At 34.8% G+C, this 15,420-nt stretch overlaps 1 protein-coding gene across 1 annotated transcript in view; it reads right to left on the bottom strand.

Moving 5' to 3' along the window:
• The window catches only part of LOC145241462 (thioredoxin domain-containing protein 11-like), a 104,255-nt gene that overhangs the window by 50,875 nt on the left and 37,960 nt on the right, over positions 1 to 15,420 (bottom strand). The window contains exons 3-4 of the mRNA XM_080104442.1: positions 3,948 to 4,068; positions 989 to 1,095 (exon numbers count right to left, since the gene is read on the bottom strand). Coding sequence (XP_079960568.1) covers positions 989 to 1,095; positions 3,948 to 4,068 — 228 coding nt within the window. The remainder of the gene's footprint in view (positions 1 to 988; positions 1,096 to 3,947; positions 4,069 to 15,420) is intronic.

Genomic DNA, 15,420 nt, shown 5'->3' with positions numbered 1-15,420 from the left:
CACAATTATGAATTGTTTTACTATATATATATATATATATATATATATATATATATATATATATATATAGAGAGAGAGAGAGAGAGAGACAAATGAATTTAAAATGTAAATGTTTACTAAAATAAGTTTATTTTTATGTCAGCCTTCTTAAAAGAAATGAAATAAAGTATGTAGCGGATTCGTATGTATGTTTTTAGAGAGAGAGAGAGAGAAAGAGATGAAGATGTGGAATGCAGCAATGTAATTAGAGCAGTGGAAAAGGTATCATTGAGACAAAGATGAAAACTCCGTATTGCAGAATGTAAGGATGGTGAAAGCTCAACCAATCAGAATAGCCGGAGTCAGTCAGGGAGACATTATTTTCGTATTAAAAAAATGTACAGACTATGGTCTGTTTAGGTATCTAATAACCAGTTAATAGCCCAACCAGAATATAGGTAGAAAATGGTGAATTGTACCCAGTGACAACTAGTAGCGGTGGTAGTAGTAAATATCTAGGGGGGAAAAAATCGTAACTACTTCCTCAGGGGATGTTACGATTGTGATGGTGGTGCTCCTAGGATTTAATGTAGCATTTTAATATCACAAATGGATGTGTATGTAATAGTAGTCAATAGTTGCCTAAGATAATGGCTAATAGGCTAGATGTATTGAATTTGTGTTTAGCATCTCTTGTTGCAATCCTACGATACTTTGGTCCAGAGGGAAATTTCTGCCGTCAAAATATCACATAATAGATTAATAATAGTATTGTTTATGACCACAAAATTTGCTGATAAATCAACATTAGAAAACCTATTAATCAATAATTGACCAATTTGCTAATCGGTACATACCTAATATCAATCCTTTCAGTTAATTGAACACACATTATTATAGAGCAGAAATTTGCAGGTTTACACCAATAGTATTAATGCATAGTTAATTCCATAGTTTACATTGGTAGCCAAAACAGATCAAAAGCGAAGTAAGTGTGTCCATTACTTACATCATTTAAGGAGACAAATTTTTGCATTTCCTTTCCATCATGGAGATAGGTGAGAGGATAAAGAATGTCTTCAAGGAATTTTACAAAATGCTCTGCAGTATGTACACCTGGAGCAAGAAAAGGGAAAAAGACACTGAGAATTGGTTTCAAAATCCAAATTAGTTTCAATCATAAACAAAAAAGAACAAAAGAAAACGGATTCTTAATATAAAAAGACTTAAGATAGATCTATTCAATCTGTTGTTTATTGATGTAAATGTTATATAAAATTTAAACGTGACAGACCGAAGAAAATATTGTTTCCAACTTATATGCGATAGATGAGATGGGCATTAATTTAAAATTTAATATGCATGCCTGGGTAACACAAGTGTATTGGTGAGCAGCTGTGGATGATAGCTGTCAAAGCAGCCTCAACCTAGTTCTCAAGTCCACAGATGATCGGTCCTTGTCAGAATATCAATTGGTTAACCATTTCATGCAAACTTGCTCAGGACTTCCACGTGTAAGGCACTATGGCTCAGGACTAAGTGCAGATAGTGTTGCAACAACAATATCTCTTCAAAAATCATTAGATAAAATTTGGATGATAATATAGATATTTATTCACATATGCAAGAATCACAATGTTCTATTATGAGAATTCCGTTTTCTTTTTATTATTTTATGCTGAAATCAGTTATTTTGCTAAAAAGGTTTTATACTTAAATTCTCTACTTTCAAAGAAAAAAATCTGTCCCATTTGGACAGGTAATTAAAAATTGAAAAGTATTTAATCTATTCCCTTTTGATTTCTTAATTATTTGTCCAAAACATTTTTTTACTAACTTATCCCTTTTATAATTTGATTAAGTGAATCAGAGTATATTTTTTTTTATAAAATTATCAATATTCTAGAAGTTATATGCATTGGAAATTTATCCCATTATTTGTATACTGAAAATATTTAGGATAATAACAGGATAAAGTAGATGCACACACAAACATTTGCATATCTATCTAATTTATTATATAAAAAGAACTGTGTGTTTATTCCCTATGGACTCGAAAACAGCTGGGCAGATTTTTCTTTAATTTCACACAAAAATACTGTGTCTGATAATGTTCTTAGATAGGTTTTATATCAGAATGTAATCGATAACCAAAAAAAAAATAATGAAAGAAAGAAACAGGCAATTTTGACTAAAGATAACACTTTATAAAATCTAACATCACAAGTACATTTGAGAAGTTTTATTACTGCCCAAGCAGAAAGGTCCAACATAAAATCAACAGTAGGTTGTTTGATATGACAGGGGCATGTTCAAAATAAATGTTTCTGTTTATAGCACAATTGAACCTGGCCTGCATTTTTAACTTTAATTCAAGCCATTATTTATCAAAATAATTTTCTAAAAACAGTAGGTTCTCTACAGTGCAATGTAGACTACAATGCATTGTAGACTAAGTCACTGCTGGGAGGCATATGAAGCTTCCTCCTGGTGCACTGCGAGGAGTCCTCAACTAGAGCAGGCAATCAATCGATTTGATTGAAAAATGGGCAATTACACAGATTTCAATGACAATAAAAATATAGGAGGGTAGAACATTCATTGAACATCATTCAATCCCAGGTAACATCAGGTTTCCATGCTAGCATATATTTTTATTTGTAACTTTGTCCAAAACAGTTTCATTTATATTTCATTAGTTTTGTAAAATGAAATTTTAATTTCAAATGAAATCATTTACATCCATAAGAAAAATTATCTTTTTCTCAGTATCTACTTTAGTTTAAAAAATGATACAAAATAAGTATTGGGGGAGGGGGTAGCAATTAAAACAAACCACAATAACTTTTTTTTAAATTTAAAAAAAGAAAAAAATAGTGATTTGTATTTAGAAATAAAATAAAAAGCAGCTGGTCTTATTAAACTATACAACGAAAAGTTCACAACACTCAGAGTTCATACAGATTTTCAAGGATTTTTCAAAGTCTTCTCCAGACAAAATTCAAGTTTTCAAAACAAAATTTGATATATAAACATTGATATAATAAACCAAAAAAAAAACTTAAGAAAAGTAATTTTCATTTACATACAAAACAATATGTCTGTCGGCAATCATATTTATGTTCCCTGACTCACTCATTTGGCCAACCAAGCACAATGAAATGTTGTTTTCCTCATTGTGTGTGTTTTTTTTACTTTTAAATTCTGAATTTCCGGTATTGTGGATACAAAAGTTATGTCCCTATATTACAAAACTACTCAATGTTATTATTATGGAAAATATCAGATAGTTTTGTGATAAAGTGGCATAACTCTTGTATTTACAGTGTAATTTCAGAACAATTTCGATTTTATTTTCAACATTTAAAAATATTTTAATGGTATTTTTATTAATACTAAAAAATAATAGTATATGTTTCGACTGGATATAAAGAATGAACTATGACATGCAAATCAATTTATTCTTAGTAGAAGGCAAATGCTGAGGACCAAAATTGTTCCTGTGAACACTTGAGATAATCAGAAGTTAATAGTGTTTGCTTTAACTAGTTATTCTTGACGTAAATGTATGTGCATATGATTGGATGCAGATCATACCCAGTATTTACTCTAAACCATAAACGGTTCAAAAGGGATTACTCTATACTCCAAAACTCACAAATTGGGATTTCCGTCCACATGTAGTCTAGGGTCATACCCATAATCTTATTAATTAGAGCTGATGAGAATCCAAACAAACACTAATAAAAGGAATCTGGGGTCAGATATTTAAATATGTTATTTAAAAATACAAAAACAATACAGTAGAGGAAAATGTTTACAATTCATGCCTCCATGGTCATTGATAAAAACATTGTTTTTAGATGAAAATAATTTTAATTGTACAATCCCATTAAGTAAAAAAAAATAAGATTAATCCAAAAGTACTTCCCTTAGCCATGCATCAAAATGGTTAGAAATATCCTTACCTGAGTATTGGTACCCATCAAGAATGGTATGATAGACATATAATACAGGGTAGGACATGAATTTGTATTTCTGCCGACATTCACCTTCATTCCACCAACAGTTAATTGCAACAAATTTTACCTGAATATAAATGAAAAGAATTTACAATTTCATTGTTTTTGAATTAAACTTGCTGAAAGAAATGATTTATTTTCTTTAAAAGTAAATTTATAACATTTACCAGTATTTTAGTTATATCATTTTGTTCATATTATCAATATTTATTTCATATTGTTTTTAGTAAATATTTCTCCAAACATTTTACAAATATTTATTGCTTTTCAGTTGGTCAGCTGTTGGATTTTATGGCATGTCAATTATCATTGAACTTCCACAGAGGACTCAAATATTTTCTTTGTGAACAATGCATGTAATTCTTACTTCCATTGATAAACTATATCTGAGATGTGTCCTGAGCTCAAGTGACAAATATGGTGAACTCATGTGATACTATTAACACTTTCACCACACACACACACACAAAAAATGGTAGGAATTTAAAAAATGAAAGAAGAAATGTTTATCAGCAGAATAAAGTATAGAAAGTTGTTCAACATACACAAAGAGAACTAAAATAGGATTGTTAATGAAGGTGTGGCAGTGAACGGGAACAAGGATCAGACAATGGAGGTAAAGAGGTTTAGAGTTTATGAACAGTTTTCAGAGTGATAAGTTTGTGAAAGTTTAAAAGATAGCTCTGGGTTAGAAACGGTTGATAACAGTTTTGAGTTTAACATAGAATGCAGGTTGTGGCTTGGAACAAATTGAGAGGAGTTGACATCAACCAACGAAAAGGCCTCAACAGATTATGCAGATGCGGACATTAGCAGTTAGAAGGTAATTTTCCATGATGGTGTCACACTCACACCCTAATCGATATATATGGAATGTGGAATTTGTATTACCCTATTTTATACTTACAAACCACTGTGTACACGCATTGTGAGAGATGACAAAACAATCAGAAAAGATAAAGAAATTCAAATGCATAAGTGTTGAGGCAGCAATCATTGTTGAGCAGGAGCATATCGCTTCTAGTATATTATTGATGTTTGGTTTATCTATTTTTTTATGTAAATGCATGTATACATCACCAGATGTAGTTTTGTGTTTTACACAGGATATAATGAGTCATTGTTCAGAATCTTCCTTACATGAAACTGAAGAAAAATCTGTACGATATACATACTCGTGATGGGAAGAAAATGTTGTACACCAAAAATCATAATTCATGACTAATATATACCTATTAACCCCCCCCCCTATCCTCGAGTGGCCTTTGGGCCTTGATAAGCTGAATAGTCATCAGCTGACCAACTACATTTCCAATAAAAATTAAATTGAATCGGCCTTTTCTGATCCAAAATATTTAGTGATTCAAAGTAAATGGATGCTCGGGGTTTTTTTTTCGGGGGGGGGGGGGTACCAGAACCAGCTTAGTGGTCAAACTGAATTAGATTATTAAGTGTTCTAATTATATCCGATGCAGTTTTGAGTTTAATTCAGAATATATACTCAGAAGTTTGACGCAAATTTCTATTCAAATATTCAATTACTGCATGTTTTTATATCGAAATCATATTTAAATAATCTGAATTCAAGTTTTTATTTCATTGTAGTAAAAGTTTGTTTTTTTCATGGAAATTGCTCAAGACAAAGTATGAAGCCACTTGATGTAAGGAGCTAACAAGAACAAAAGTTGATTATTGCAAAGACAGGAAATGCCTATTGACCTTAGTCTTGAAAAGACCAAGGCTGGAGGTATAAGGAAAACAATGAGCAGGAAAAGAGTTCCACAACCTCACAGTGCTTGGAAAGAAGTTACTGGAATAGGAAGCTGTATTACAATGAGGTATTAAAACTTGGAGCCCTCTAAACCAACAAGTCAAATGATCTGGAACAAAGGAAGCAAAAAAAAATAGATCAAAAAATTCTGAGGAAGACATGCAACAATAATATTTATAGAAAAGACTAAGACTAGAAACCTGACGTCTGTGAGAGAAAGGTCGCTGTAAAGAAAAAAGTGGAGGGAGGCAATCAAATTACGGATAAGTTCATGCAATTTATCATGAATCTTTAAATGAGACACAGATTCACTAGCCCAAATACAACAGTACTCCATACGTGGTCTGATAGTTGATTTATAGAGATAGGGAATTGTCTCGGGTGTGAGAAAGTATTGAGTGATAAAACTATGAGAAGCAGAAAGAGCAGTGGATTCAATATATGAACCGCAAGAAAGATTTGATGAGAAAGAAAGACCAAGAAGTTTTAGAGTCGATTTCTCATTGAGAACAGAGCCATCTATAAGAATCTAAGGAAGAAAACGGACATGCCTGCAATTGAAAGACAATAATAGAATCTTAAAAGGATCAAACAAAAAACTTTCTTATCCCAATCTATAACAGAACCACAATCACCTAGATCAACTGCATATTTCAACTGATCCAAGAAAGATAGGCAAGAAGCAATACTAGAATAGAGGGTGGTGTCATCAGCATAAATGTTAACATTCTGAATAAAAAAAACAGTGTTAGACCGAGAATAGAGCCCTGAGGAACACTGGCATTGATAGGAAAAAATAAAGATACTCCAAGATTTACCCACAAGTTTTGATCAGAAAGAAAAAACAAACTAACAATGTCAAGACCATAACCTTTAAGTTTATGTAGAAGACTACAATACCACACTGTTGACTACCTTTGCAATATCATATGCTTAAAATTGTTCAAATTGATAAAAGCTTAATTCTATTATTTGAATATGAAAAAAAGTATTGAATAAAAATATTGTGTTTGTCTAGAATTCCTCCTATATTAAAAAAAAGGGGGGGGGGAATTTGTATGATGTACATACCTGTGAAGCAAAGAAAATATTGTATTCCAAAAATTTTATAAATTGATCAAGTAGTTTTATTTTTATAAAGAAAATTATTTTTAAGCAAATTTGAGTTTTTCCAGTATCTCCATGTTAAAAATGGCTTTCTAAAATCTTGCAAGTTTGAATTATTTGGAGTTATTTTCTTTGTTTTCAAAATGGTGTTGCAATATCATCACTGTTCGTTTAGCCACAAAGTTTTATTTTCTTTAAAAAATGAACTACTCTATTAACTTACATGATTTATGGTATACAATATTTTCTTTCCATCATACAGATTTTTTTTTTGCTTCTTAATATAGAGAGAATATTGGACAAGCATTGAATATTTTTTTTAATGCAAATGTTTTTGTTTACTGTGATTTTTAAAAACACTGTCAAATGCTACATTTTATTAATTTTAAATTTGCAGTCTCAAACTTAATGGCGATAAATTTGGTTTTACCACAAACTTGACAATAACAGCAGAAGCTTTTTTTTTTTTTTTGGTACATCTTGTGTAGTTTTAGAAATTAGATCAGACAGGCATGCAAAATCTGACTAATTGACTCCAGTACAAATAGACAAAAGTTTATAGAAGCTAGAAGTAATTGTAAGAAAGAAATAGCCACAGCCAAGAGAGAATATACCGAAATCACCAGAAAACGCACTGAAGGGCAAAAATTAGGAACTCATGATTTCTGATAAATCTATAATAGCGTAGTAAATAATGGGCAATCAACAATCTTGAAGTGATTTGCAAGGCAAATGAGAAGGCCAATCTGCTTGGCTGTCGATTTGCCTCCAACTCTACTTTGGACCCAGCAAACCACTCCCTCCCAGATTTTCTTCTGCACACAGAAACACTAGGTAATCTGAAAATCACCCCCCCCCTCAAGTATATTATATCACAAAACCTAGATACCTCGCATGTGGACCTGATCTTATCTCAGCTGTACTATTAAAAAAATACTTTGCTGAGATTGCACTTGTTCTCCCTAAACTTAAAAAAAAAAAAAAAAAAAAAAAAATGCCTTAATGAATCTTGCTTTTCTGATTGCTGGAAAATTGCTTCTGTAATTCTGGTGAAAGAATTGGCCCATTAAATTATCACCCCATTAGCCTCCTCCCTTTTTTCACAAAAATATTTGAGTCCATAATTAACCAAGCTCTAGTCCACCACCTCACAGCTGCTAAAATTCTGTCAGACAAAAAGTATGGATTTATGCAGGCCTGTTCTACTGCAGATATCCTAACTGTAATCTCTGAACATATATACCATGCACTGGATAAAGCAAGGGAGGCTAGGGCAGTAGCCCTAGACATATCTAAAACCTTTGACAGGGTATGGCATGATGGTCTTATGAAAATCAAATCCTATGGTATTACTGGACGAATGCTTAACATAATTAAATCCTTAAATAAGAGAAGAATCCAGGTTATCATTGATGGTCATATGTCAAAAACAATATGGTAAATGTGGGTGTACCTCAGGGGTTGATCCTTGGACCTTTATTATTCCTGATATTCATAAATCATCTCCCTGATAAAATTGTTTCTGAGATAGGTATATTTGCTGATGACACCACCCTCTATAACAGACATGAGGGGAAAACGAATGAACATGTATCCAAGACAATGTCAGAAACACAAGAGGAAGACCTCCAGTCTGTAATAGAAGGGGGGCAAAAATGGATGGTCACATTCAATGCTTCCAAGATTAAGCTTGTTTCTTTTAATGACTAAAAGAAACCTGCTCAACCACTAATAGTCATGGCTAATGATACATTACCTGAAAATTCTTCGTTCAAACTCATCGACAACATTCACAGGGAACACGAGTTGGAACAGATACATTGAGAGCATTGCTAAGGCTGCTGCAAAGAAGGTGGGCTTTCTCTACCGTGCTAAAAAGTTACTTATGCACGAGAGTGTCCTGTACCTTTACAAGGCCATCATTCGCCCATGTATGGAATATTGTTGCGATATTTGGGCTGGTGCATCTGCTTTTAGTTTCTCCCTGTTAGACAGTTCTAAAGATAGTCGCCAACCTAATAAGTCCCACACTATCAGATCGTCTTCAGCCGCTGTCCTATCAACTAAATGCTGTATCCCTCTGCCTGTTCTACAAGTATTTTAATGGTGGATGCTCTGACAAACTACAAGCCTACTTGTGCTCCCTCGATGGAAATACACCCGACAAACCCGACAAGCAGCAAAATCCCACCTCTACACAGTAAAAATCTCTAGATGTAAAAAAGCTTTCTACTCTAATAGTTTCTTCCCTAGGACTGCTAGACTTTGGAATTCCCTTTCCGGTCTCTGCTCCCTTGACTGTACTAACATGCAAAAGTTTAAGTGTAATGTAAACAGACATCTTGCTGCTTAATTCTCTATATAATACCCCTACAAATTATGTCCCAGATAGTAGCTCCCTACATCAAAGTGGCACTGTGTCTTGTTTGGGGTGAAAATGCAATAAAAAGTATATAATAAATTAAGCTGCTTAAAACACAGACAAAAAGAAGGGTTAAAGTGATTGTAATATCTTCAAAACTTTTCTCTCTACCTTTCTTACAGGAGAAAACAGATATACTTTGATCTTAGTTTGAAGAACAAGAAAGTGTACTTTTTTTACTCCACCCGAATTTTGTTTTTGGTGACCTAAAAAATGAAATTTAAATACAAAATTAAAAAAGTGTTCATATACGACACCACTGAAAAACAAGTCTACAGCTTTGTGGGTGTGTCTTCTGTAGTATGTTTTTTTTTTTTTTTTACTTTAAAACAAAGCTCACAAGACAACTACCCTTTATATAAGAGAATCATGAAAATAAATCTCATCAACCCTTACTGATAACAAACAAAAAAGAAAATCATGTTCCTGATAATATATGTAAACAAAATTACTTCCCTGCATAGATAAGCAAACAAAAGAATAAAAAACTTTAATGGGAATTCATACAACAGCAGATGGGAAAGTTGCTATTCAGATATCAAGTTCAAAGAGATTGTAAGAAATTATAAATAAGGTCATTCTGCATGAGGAATGCCATTATCCGATGGTGGATGGTGGGGGTGGGGGGGGCGTCTTATTATGAGGAGAGAAAAAAAAGCTTATGTATGTAATCAGTCTGTTGTCGCTAGTTTAGTGAAATAGTTGGAATGGCCGGCTTTCTCCAGCTCTACGACATCAGATGATGGTTCAATGGGCAGCTGACAGCTTTCAGTTTTGAGAAAAAAAAAAAAAAAAAAACCTTGATTCATAGACAAAACAAATGATGAATAAAAAGGACAAAAGAAAGGAGGGAAGGGAGGTCTTTTAGGAAAAAAAAGAAAAAGTCAACTATAGTGGGAATTCCCAGAAAGAAAAGTAAAAAGAAAATCAATTATCCGTTATTGAGCTTGTTTTTGTTATGAAGATGAGGTGGTGGGACATATGGCAGATTGACAATTGATAATGGATGAAGAAAAAAAAAAAAAAAAAGCTTGTATTTAGTTAAGTGGCTCTTATCAACGTGGACCACCACCCCTCACCATTAGCTTATGTTTACAAACAGGGTTCTTTTCTAGATTTGTGACACCATCGATAAATACTATTTCATAAAGAACAGAAATTAGCCATAATGTTTAACTTGTATTCTATAATAGACACAAAATTACTACAGAATTTCCCGCGACCACAAGAAAAGAAAAATTCAAAAAAAGGTCCGACAAGATGTTGAATGTGAAATTTCAATGTAATTTGAAGCTTTGAAAATACGGATTTAAAAGATCAGCCTAGAATTGAATGTTGTGGTTAATTTGTATTCTTTAACCACAGATAAGATTCAAGAATCATCTAGTTTTATTAGTGGTATGTCCCCTGACCCCCTAATTCAGGGTAAGGGACTAATGCCAGCATCACACATAAGAAATGAAAATGAAATAATTTGGTTAGTAAGGCTCTTATCCATATGGATGCAAACTCCAAATTTGGGATAAATAAAAAATGTTATACTTAAATGGCACTTAATAAAGGTATACAACCACCAAAGTTTAATTGTAAAAAGAAAAAAAAAATTTATTTTACTTGAGGATCACCACTTATCAAGGACTGGAGGCCACTCTAGGATAAGGGTTAAGAGTTGGATAGATGGTGAGACAACAAGATCAGTCATGGTGGAACTTGGGTAGAGTTAGATTATTTAAATGGGAGACTCAATAAGAATTTGTTCACATTAGATTTCAAGACTACCATGTGACAGTCAGCCGGGAAACAGACAGTGTTTCGTTGCACAGGGGGACAGTTCTAGGAAAAAAAGCTCTGCTCATGGAATTTCCAATAAGTTTTGAGCACAGATAGAAAGCGAGGTAAATTGTTGGCAGTGGTTTCAGTTAGACAAGTATTTGTTGAGAACATTTTATGGGGAGGGACCATAGGAGCTCAGTCGAGCACCTACGATAAAAGGTGTCAACAGAGCTGAGATAGACTTGCAACATTTCTTCTGCAAGAAAGGAGGAGCAGTGAAGTGAAAAGGTCGTCACTCATTAAATTTCAAAGACTGTTCTGTACTTTGTCAAGGCAGGAAAGGGTTCTCTTAGGAGCTCCATCTCAAATGTGGCAACAATGCTCCATCTTAGGACATATTTGACTTATGCAGGTCAAGGATCGTGTCAGAAGCAAGATACTTTCCAGAGTGGTAGAACAATCCCACCATTTTTCCAGTAATTTTGGCAGCAAATCTGATGTAGATCAGGTCAGGGGTAAAGGTCAGTCCCAGAAGTTTGTTGGAGGTGGGTACTTCAAGGCAAGGGCTATTCATTTTAACTGGGGCAAAGTGGACATATGACCTTTGGTAGTGAAAAATTAGTTTGGTTTTAGATGTATTAAAAGTAACTAGCAATTTTTTTTTTTTTTTTTTACACCATTGTACCACATGCTCCAGGTCAAAGAAGAGAGATAGAATCAGCAAGATCGTGATTTTTGTTGGTCTTTGAAGTGTTGCAATAGATAGTAGTATCATCTGCATAAATGTTGACGAATAAAGAATGTGATTAGGAAGAGAGTTGAGCCAAGGATGGATCCCTACGATACGCCAGTATTAATACTATAAGTTCCAGATTTCTGTCCATCAATGATCACTTGGATATACTTTTCAGAGAGAAAAACTATTTTATGATCGAAAGGATATTTCCAGTTATTCCATGACTGGAAATTTTATCAAGTAGACCTTGTGTACCAAACTATCAGATGATTTAGATATGTCAGGAGCTATTGCTCTAGAAACAAAACCAGTGTCAATGGATGCACTAATCCTGTGTGATATTACCATTACAAGATTGGCAATTAGTCTCATAGAACAGAAACCATATTGCATCACTGATTAAGTTGTTTTTTGCTTCTATTTATCATGGACTTGAACAATTTATTCATAACACACAGAAGATTAATTTGTACAGAGATGCAGAAGACTGATCCCCCATATTTTTAAATTCTGGGCAAACTGTCAAGGTTTTCCAAGATGTTGGAAAGCATCTATCTTTTCTTTAGGTAGCATTTGAACAACTTTATTAGTATTGGAGCTAATTTCAGTCATAGTTTTTTGAGCAGGATGATTGGGATGTTGTCAGGGCCAGTTGCTTTGCTGGAATCAGGGTTCTTGATAAGATTAGAGATATCACAGATGGATATATGGATGTCACTCAGTGTATTATCAGTCTTGGGAGTAAATTCAGGGGGTAGGCGGCAATTATCACACATGAAATTTAATGCAAAGTTCTTAATTTGGTTTTGTTGGATGCTGAAGTAATTATTTCAGAACCATTAATGACGGTTGGGATGGAGTTACACATTTGTTCAAAACTGTTATGCACCAAAACTCATGGGAACTTAACCTCTGCTCAGCTACTTTAGACAACAGTTAAGGCAAAAAACGCTCTCACGTTTTCAATGACCTTTGGACAGTGGTTGCTAGCAGTCCATCTGTTTCATTTAAAGCAATTAAAATAGCAAGTTTTATATACAATTACAGTAGCACATTCAGGGGTGTACCATAGTTGACAATTTGGTTAAAGTTGAAATTTTTTAGAGAGTATATAGCTAGCTATGCTAATAGTTAGCCAATCTGTTAAATCAGATGCTATAGAGGATACATCCTTGTCAACATGGAGCATAGAGTTATTTCTGATATGTACAAATGGAAACCATATCAGTGAGGCATAGAATAGCGATACAAAGGACTTATTACTTAAGACAATGGAGACATCAGAAGATCCTAGCATAGACATAATGGAAATGCAGAGTTCAGGGAAGATCAAAGTTTGCAAATTTGTCAGTGTTTGGAACACAAGTGGTTCTTTGAGACTACAAAACTAGGAACTCGAGACTTCTGGAAAATCTACAACAGTGTAGTAAATAATGGGCAATCAACAATTCCCCCACTAACCAACAATCACGAGGTTGTCTCCTCAGCAACCGACAAGGCTAACATGCTTGCCAGTCGGTTTGCCTCAAACTCCACACTGGACCCTTCCAACCACCCCCTACCTGACTTTCCTATGCGGACAGACGCCACACTAGACGATCTGAAAACCACCCCTGCTCAGGTGCATGCTATCATAAAAAACCTTGACACCTCAAAAGCATGTGGACCCGATCTTATCCCAGCTGTGCTATTAAAAAAGTGCTCAGCCGAAGTAGCTCCAGTTCTCTCCAAACTCTACAACAAATGTCTTAATGAAGCTTGCTTTCCGGGCTGTTGGAAAACTGCTTCTGTTGTACCAGTATTCAAGAATTCTGGCGAAAGGACAGACCCATCAAATTATCGCCCCATTAGCCTCCTCCCACTTTTTGCCAAAATATTTGAGACCATAATTAACCATGCTCTAGTCCATCATCTTACAGATGCTAAACTACTGACTGACAAACAATATGGATTTAGACAAGCCCGTTCCACAGCAGACATCCTCACCGTGATCTCTGAACGTATATACCAATCACTGGACAAAGCGGGGGAAGGCAGAGCGGTAGCTCTAGATATATCTAAGGCTTTTGACAGGGTATGGCATGAGGGTCTCCTCAGGAAGATTAGATCTTACGGTATCACTGGTAGAATACTTAACATAATTAAATCCTTCTTAGATAAGAGAAAAATCCAGGTAGTCCTCGACGGTCGCACATCTAAACAATATGATATAAATGCGGGAGTGCCCCAGGGTTCTATCCTTGGACCTCTATTGTTCCTGATATTCATAAATGACCTCCCCGACAACATTGCCTCTGAGATGGGTATATATGCTGATGACACTACACTCTATGGCAGACACGACAGGAAGACGAATGAACACATTTCTAAAGAAATGGCAGAAACACTAGAGGAAGACCTCCAATCTGTAGTGGAATGGGGACAAAAGTGGTTGGTCGCGTTCAATGCTGCCAAGACTAAACTAGTTTCATTCAATAATTACAAGAAACCCTCTCTACCACCAATAGCAATGGCCAACGACCCTTTATCTGAGAGTCCATCTTTCAAACTCCTTGGCCTAACGTTCACAGGAAACATGAGTTGGAACAATTACATTGAAGGCATTGCCAGGGCTGCTGCAAGAAAGGTAGGCTCTCTCTACCGTGCTAGAAAACTACTAACACCCGAAAGTATCCTGTACCTCTATAAGGCCACCATTCGCCCATGTATGGAGTATTGCTGCCACATCTGGGCTGGTGCATCTGCTACTAGTCTCTCGCTCCTTGACAAGGTTCAAAAGAGAGTCGCAAATCTGATAGGCCCTGAACTGGCATCTAAGCTTCAGCCTCTGTCCCATCGACGAAATGTTGCATCCCTCTGCCTGTTCTACAAGTATTTTAGTGGTGAATGCTCTGATGAACTGCAATCACTTGTGCCCCCACGACGCGAGCACCCTCGACAAACCCGACAGGCTACTAGATCCCACCCCCACACTGTAGAGGTCCCTAGATGTAAAAGATCTTTTTACTCCAATAGTTTCTTCCCCAGAACCGCAAGACTCTGGAATTCCATTCCAGGTCCCTGCTTCCCCAACAGTACTGACGTGCAGAAGTTCAAGTGTAACGTGAACCGACACCTTGCTGCCCAAATCCCTACATAGTACCCCAGTAGTTGTTGCCCCTGATAGTAGCCCCCTACACCAAAGTGGCAATTTGCCTTGTTTGGGGTGAAAATGTAATAAAAAAAAATAAAAAAATAAAAAAAAAAAAACAAGGAGTGTTCCTGAAAATTCCAGTTTTCCTTTGGTGAAAAAGCACACTTGAACCATAAGATTTGTTTATTTATTTCCAATCCACCTTCGCATAATGTTCATCATTCAACTGGCAACCCTTATCCTCAAGTGGCTTTTAATCTTCATAAGTGATGATTCATTGGTAAAACCAAAAAATTACTCTACACCAGTTTAAAGCATTTAAAAATTCACATCATTTTCATTTGTCTTTGGGTTATTGTCCTCAATGTTACCTTATAGGAATTTCCTGGTTACTTTCTTCATTGAAATTAAATTTTGGAAAATGACCAAATTCTATCAAATTTAAAGTTATAGTTTCAGTTTATTCTAGCTAAAGTG

This window comes from Euprymna scolopes, chromosome 20, assembly GCF_053919585.1.
Source record: "Euprymna scolopes isolate OS-2025 chromosome 20, ASM5391958v1, whole genome shotgun sequence".
In the NCBI taxonomy this organism is placed as follows: domain Eukaryota; kingdom Metazoa; phylum Mollusca; class Cephalopoda; order Sepiida; family Sepiolidae; genus Euprymna; species Euprymna scolopes.
The sequence above is the reverse complement of the archived record's forward strand: the minus strand, read 5'-3'. Positions and strand labels throughout refer to the sequence as shown.